Raw genomic sequence first — 6574 nt, 5'->3', positions numbered from 1 at the left:
GGCTCCCGTGCTCCCCGTCCCATCCTCTGGCAAGGATGGGCTCCCACCCCCTGCCCCGGGATGGCATCACCGGTGTGGCGCCCCGGGCTCAGCTGTGGGAGGGGACCCCTTCCTGCCTCGGGCCCGCGGCAGCCGCGTTTGGGGAGCTGGGTTTGGTCCCTCCGCTCTCGACGGGAACGTGACTCTTCCCCTCCCGCATGCTGCTGCCAGATGAGGACAGTCTGTCTGGGGACGCCAGCGACATGAAGATGTCCACCTCCCAGATCAAGAGGAAGAAACGCCGGCACAGGTAGAGCCCGGGAGCCCGGCTGTCCCCGTTCTCACCTCCTCGCTGCTGCCACCATCCTCCCGCTGTTCCTCTGATCCTCAGGCTAGGGCGGTGGGTATCCCCAAGGGAGGAAAAAGGAGGGCTGCGGCAGAGGTGCGGGGAGGATTTTCTGGAGGAAAACCTCAGCGTAGGGGGGGGCTGCCAGCCCCACTGCTTGCGTCTGGACTGTGTCACAGGATGCTCTCTCCCCTCGGCAGGACAGTGTTCACAGCTCACCAGCTGGAGGAGCTGGAGAAGGCTTTCAATGAAGCGCACTACCCTGACGTCTATGCCCGGGAGATGCTGGCCATGAAGACAGAGTTGCCGGAGGACAGGATACAGGTAGGTGGCAGCGATAGTCCTCTCTGTCCCATGAAGTCTGCGGGCTGTCAGCGCCCGGCCATCTCTTCTGCTCTGTGGCAGTGAGTGCAGGTGGTAGAAATGTGGTGGCAATGAAATGCTGCAGGGCGCCTGGGGGGCAGCTCAGCTTCTGTCCACTGGCATTGAACAGCCTCCAAATGGACATACAGAACCAGGGGACTGAGCTGGCCCCAGCAGCTGCTCCCTGCTGGCAGCTTGGCTCTATCCTCCCACTCAGGCAGGAGCTGAGAGCAATTCAGGAACTGCTGGGCCAAGCTGTGTCCCACTAGTTTGCTCACTAGCTTGTCCCTTTGAGGGACATAATGGCATTTCAGGGCCTGATCCTGCTTCACTGTGGAGCAGCTCATTGGCTTAAGAATGGGATGGCGGTCTGGGCAGCAGCCCAGTTATATCTGCACCCCTCAAGCCTTCAAACACAGGAAGGGGGTATGGAGAGGGATCTGAGCACCCTCTGTCATCACTGGTCACTACATTATGGAGCCCTTTTCCTGAAGAGGTTGGTGCTCCGTGGATAAGGCAGAGAGGCCCTGTGGGTAGGCACAGTGGAGGGTGACTGTGGCTGGAATCACCCTCCTGTGTCACAATCAGCCTAGTGTTAACATCTGCTCCCTCTCCTCCCCTTCCTCCCCTCTCTGACACCCATGTGTGTGCCCTCCCTCGCACTCTTCCCCATACACTACCCTGGCTGCCCTCCCGGTGCTGCCTGCGTGTCTGCATTCACACACCCAAACCCCTCCATGCACCTCCATGGCTGCCCTTTTGCCCTGGATGCACATTCCCCTGTGCCCACTGGGCCCTGGACACCTGGCCATGGGGACTGTCTCCTCCCCAATCCCACCCCTCCGTGCTCTCCTGGCTATTACCCCTGAAGGTTTGGTTTCAGAACCGAAGAGCCAAGTGGCGGAAGCGGGAGAAGTGCTGGGGCCGGAGCAGCGTGATGGCCGAGTATGGCCTCTACGGGGCCATGGTGAGGCATTCCATCCCTCTGCCTGAGTCCATCATCAACTCTGCCAAGAGTGGGCTGGTGGGATCCTGCGCCCCATGGCTGCTGGGTGAGTGGGACCGTGGGGCTGGGGGGGTTAGGGTGCAGCTGTGGAGTGAACAGCCCTTCTTCTTTCATATGGCTATCTTTGCCTTTTCCCAGAGAAGAACAGGGTCTTGACCCTGAGCTGGACGCTGCCAAGTGTCCTGGGTTTTCCACTCCCTCCTTGCAAAGAACAGCTAGGAAAACCTTTTACTGCTGTGTCAGACAGGTGCCTGCATGTGGCTAAGTATTGCTTTGTAGTGCTAGCAGGCAGCATGGGAGTTGCAAGGTGTCTAAGAAGTCATCATTCCCCCCCAAGCTGAAGATAACTAAGGTAGTTAATGCTACCTTAGAGCTACCCTCTGCTCATACACAGTCAAAATCAGGGATGAGCCATTACACCACCCCTCTCCTTGTACTACAAGGGGAGGTATGGACTAACTTTGCCACATCCATTCTCTTGGGCTGCAGAGAGCAGGTGGCAGGGCTCTGGGTCAGGAAAGGCTGGTAGCTAGAGAGAGTTTTCCCTAGGATGCAAGTGAGAACTTGAAGGAAGCAGCAGGAGTGCAGGAAGTGATGATGAGCAGTCCCAGGCAGAAATAAGCAACCAGCACCCTTGCCTTTGCTCTCTCCCCTCTGCAAGGCATGCACAAAAAATCCATGGAGGTAAGCAGGAAGGCAGAGAGCCAAGAGAAGCTGGCAGATGGCTGGCGAACGGAGCAGGAGGAGGAGGAACTCAAAGAGAAGCAGGCCAGTTCCCAGAGGGGCTCCGACAAGCTTGGCCCTGCAAAAGACTCAGAGGACACAGCCATTGACCTCTCCAGGACAGCCAAGCACGAGAAGAGGGGTGTACTGAGGCAGTGCATCAACGGGACACCCCCCCCAGAGCAGAACGACAGGGACCACTGAGCTTGGGCTGCCCTGGAGGAGGCCAGACCTCACAGAGTCCTGGCAAGATAATAATATTTATTCATTTATTGATATATATATTTTTTCTTAAATAATGGAACTTCTATCTGAATTCAGGGCATTTTAAAACTGAGCACACACATCCCCTTGTCCCTTTACTTTCAAGCTGTTCACTTCTCAGCAGAGCCAGGGTGGAGGGTGGGAGAAGTGTCCCAGCAGGGCCAAGAGCAGTGCGAAAATTGGGACTGCATTGTGGTCAGCATGGAATGCTGCTGGAGAAGAGCCACTCTTTCCTTCTGGGCGGTGACCACTTCCCCAGCTAGCCAGGAGCACAAAGAGGAGCAACGCAATGGGAGTCGCTCCCTCCAACACGCAGGTGCAAAGATGGTGCAGGAGTTTACAGACGTCTTCTCCAAGCACAGCGCCCACGTGCCAGTCCTTCCACGTTGAACACGCAATTCTTCCACCTCGAGGATAAGCAGGGTTTTTAAACACTGTAGGGTTCATCCTCAAGCTGGTGTAACCTGAGGATGTATAAACACTCAGGTTTACACTTTCTGAGGATCTGGCCTGCCAATGCAGCCTTATCACTGGATTTACACTGTGTAGCTTCCTTAACTCATATTTGCGAGAAGGGGGTAAAGACATTTTTGTTTATGCAATGATTTTGTACACTCTTGAATGTTACCTGCAACACTATGCATAATAGAACAGACCTTTTTGAAAAGCAAGCCATAGTACCCCAGAGCAATTAAACAATTTTGTGAATTGTCAGAAGAAGATATTTTGTAATTGTCTGTAAAAAATGTTAATGTCAGAGCTGTTTCTTGGTTGCCCCATATTTGTGTCTAAAAGCACTTTAGTGATCTGGATTTTTGAATGTGGCTCTTCCTGTATTGTCCACCATTTATTTATTACGCATCCATAAATAAAATTGTGGTGTATCTTTGGTTTTCATTCTCTGCATTGCAATTTATACCTTCCTTTGGCACATCTTGTGGCAGTTACTGAACTGGCCCGTGCACATGCCGTGACAGCTCTCCTGGAACACCTCCAGTTTCATCTGCCAGCCAAAACATAACGGAAAATTATCAAAAGGTTTTATTAGAATCTGAGTAATTCCAATTTGGAAAGTTTCCTAATACAGCTCGGGGTGCGTGGCCATGTAATGATGCTGTCACCTGTTCCTGCCTCTGCTGCTGGGCCTGGCTCCCTACACACAAGCTGTGCTGCACAGGGGGAGAGCGGAGGGACAATTGCTGGGAAGAGCAGAGCAATAAGTGGCATGTGCAGATTTCCCACCTTTCACCTCCACTGCTTGGCCAGACCTTACCAAGGGTAACAAATGCATGGCAAACACAAGCTTTTGCTTCGCAGCAAAAAAAATGTTTGCTGAGGGGGGCTGTGGGGAGCACGGTTCAGGAAAGGACCAGCCAGGGCTTATTGCAGCAGCAATTAGGCTCACCGAGAGCCGAGACTTAACACATTGGAGGCCTAATCCTGCCTGAGCAGCATCTGCAAACCTTTTATTTGGGCTGTGCCATGCTGGCACTGGATGCTTGCAATCTTTTTTTTTTTTCCTCTGCCTGCGTGCAGATGGCCTGGCTCTTTGCCTTGTGCTGGGTCCAGTGCAGTGCTGTGAGAGCAAGCATGTCACCACCACAACTGCTACAAGGGGAGACACTATAATTCCAGCCCTGTGCAGGGTGCGGACAACTCTCCTGGTAGTGCCTTGTAGGCTCCCAGCTCTCACTACACCACATGCTGTGAAGGGGGAGCCAAGGAAACAGCTGCTGGCCCAAGGCACTTTTTCATGTGCTGGGAAGTAACTGTGGGGGTGCACACACTGGTGGATGACAGTGACTGCCCAGGTTCAGTTCCTGGTGGCAAGGCAATCCTGGGGACAATCCTTAGAGTAGGTAGTCACTTGCCTCTTAGCTGCCCGTGCTAAACCTGGCAGGGAAGTGCTCCATATGTCACTGTGGTTGGAGCTGCAACAGGAGTAGGGCAGCATATTCTTGTTGTTGCTTCAGATTTGACCCATGCTGGGGTTACTGGCAGCCAAACCCGGCCATGGCTCTTGCCAGTGCTGGTTCAGGCCTGGCCCAGTCATGACATTGCAACAGAAGAAACCTTGATTTAAGGCAGTGGCTTCCACTTGCACACATCTCCACTGCTGCAGTGGGGTTGCCTATATGAGACCCAGGAGCAGTCTTGGTGACCACATCAGGGCCTGGCTGTCATGAGCGTCCCTCTGTGAGGGGCCCTGGGGGTCCCTCAGCCACAAATGCTGGGCTTGTTCAGGTGAGAGATCCTTCCCATGTGGCTCAGGCAAAAGGAGTCAATAAATTCAAAGCCAGTGTTCAGAAGCCAGAGCTGCCGCAACCTCACCTCAGTTCATCTGGGCTGCCACCTGCCCTGGCACATGCAGATTTTTTCACTGCACAAACTAGCCAGGGACTTACAGGATCTGCCAAACCAATCATGGAAGAAGGGACGAGGAAAGGGGAAAAGAAATAAAATCCTACTGTTTGGCATCTCTTGGCTTGGAAGCTGACTGTCAGGCATGCACGTCTAGGGGTTGCAAGGAGGTGTCCCCTTGATGGACCCAGAACAAAGAAGGCTGCAGGGCTGCCTTTGCAGAAGCATGTTCATGGTGACACTTCTAAGAAGTGGCATTTTGTTTTTCCGGATCCTCTCAAATCGCTGGCTGGATTTTCAGGGAGGTTAGGAAGTGAGTACGAACGTTTTGTAAGCGCTCCCTCGTGTGGAGAGGGGCGGTGGGACACGGCGAGCAGCCCAGGAACGCCTAAAGGCTGGCTGCAGCCCTAGAGGCAACTGGAAGACTCACTTCTTCCCCTTATTCCCACAGACCCCTGTCTAGCTGTGAGGCGACACACAGAGGTGTCTGGATCCACAGTTAAAGAATCCTACGGGGTTTGCATTTCTTTACTCATGTCTTGTATCACCAGCAGACACTTTGTATAACGAGCAGCATCTTACCCAGAGCAAGCTGGATTCTGGCTGAGGGCACAGGCACTGATCAGAGGCTCTGACTTTGTCTCCAGACTGCTCCAGGTATAGGCTAACTGTGCCTGGGGTGTATCAGGCACAGCATCACCAGCTGGTCGAGGGAGGTGATTGTCTCGTTGAACTCTGCACTGGTGCAGCCTCGCCTCGAGGGCTGTGTGCAGTTTTGGTCACCACAATATAGGAAAGATATTAAAGCTATTAGAGAGCACCCAAAGGAGGGCTACGAAGACTGTGAAGGTTCTAGAGGGGAGGCCATAAGAGGAAGGCTGAGGTCACTTGGTCTGTTCAGCCTGAAGATGAGGAGACTGAGGAGAAACCTCATTGCAATCTGCAGTTTCCTCACAAGGGAAAGCAGAGCGGCAGGCACCGATCTTTTCTCTGTGGTGACCAGTGACAGGACCCGAGGGAATGGTTGTGCATCTGTGTCAGGGGAGGTTTAGGTTGGATATTAGGAAAAGGTTTTCCACCCAGAGGGTGGTTGGGTGCTGAAACAGGCTTCACAGGAAGCAGTCCCAGTACTAAGCCTGAGAGAGTTCAAGAAGTGCTTGGACAATGCTCTCAGGCATTCTCTGTAATTACTGGGGTTGACCTGTGCACGGGCAGAAATAGGACTTTGATAATCTTGACGTGTCCCTTCCAACTCAGGATATTCTACGATTCTATGATTTCCAAGGTTAGTTCAGCACTAGCACCAATACAAATGCATTCTATGATATCCAAGGTTAGTTCAGCACTAGCACCATACAAGTGCATTCTTCTAAGCCAAAGGCACGTATTCAGCCCACAACGTCTCACGAGGCTCGCACTGGAGAGGGCACGCTGCTCTGCCCTGAGTGCCAATTCCCTCCAACTCCACACTGCTGTGAGACTCGCGGGAGCGGCGGAGCAGCAAAAGCCTCGCCCGCCTTTTTGGCCCCGTT

At 53.4% G+C, this 6574-nt stretch overlaps 2 protein-coding genes across 3 annotated transcripts in view; both read left to right on the top strand.

Moving 5' to 3' along the window:
• Positions 1-197: 197 nt before the first annotated feature.
• Positions 198-3555, top strand: VSX1 (visual system homeobox 1). 2 transcript variants are annotated; one of them, XM_018085442.2, is made up of 4 exons: positions 198-289; positions 526-649; positions 1572-1740; positions 2356-3555. In XM_018085442.2, the coding sequence occupies exons 1-4, from the start codon at positions 198-200 to the stop codon at positions 2619-2621; spliced, it is 651 nt and encodes a 216-aa protein (XP_017940931.1). In that variant the 3' UTR covers positions 2622-3555. The 2 variants fall into 2 exon arrangements, with proteins under 2 accessions (XP_017940931.1, XP_008921274.2); XM_008923026.3 differs by having other exon boundaries at positions 210-289; positions 1560-1740.
• The window catches only part of PEX6 (peroxisomal biogenesis factor 6), a 21221-nt gene continuing 17529 nt past the window's right edge, over positions 2883-6574 (top strand). Inside the window, exon 1 of the mRNA XM_029964856.1 lies at positions 2883-3050. Coding sequence (XP_029820716.1) covers positions 2883-3050 — 168 coding nt within the window. The remainder of the gene's footprint in view (positions 3051-6574) is intronic.

The sequence above is a fragment of the Manacus vitellinus genome, unplaced genomic scaffold, assembly GCF_001715985.3.
Source record: "Manacus vitellinus isolate BGI_N305 unplaced genomic scaffold, ASM171598v3 scaffold_81_pilon, whole genome shotgun sequence".
Lineage (NCBI taxonomy): Eukaryota > Metazoa > Chordata > Aves > Passeriformes > Pipridae > Manacus > Manacus vitellinus.
The sequence above is the reverse complement of the archived record's forward strand: the minus strand, read 5'-3'. Positions and strand labels throughout refer to the sequence as shown.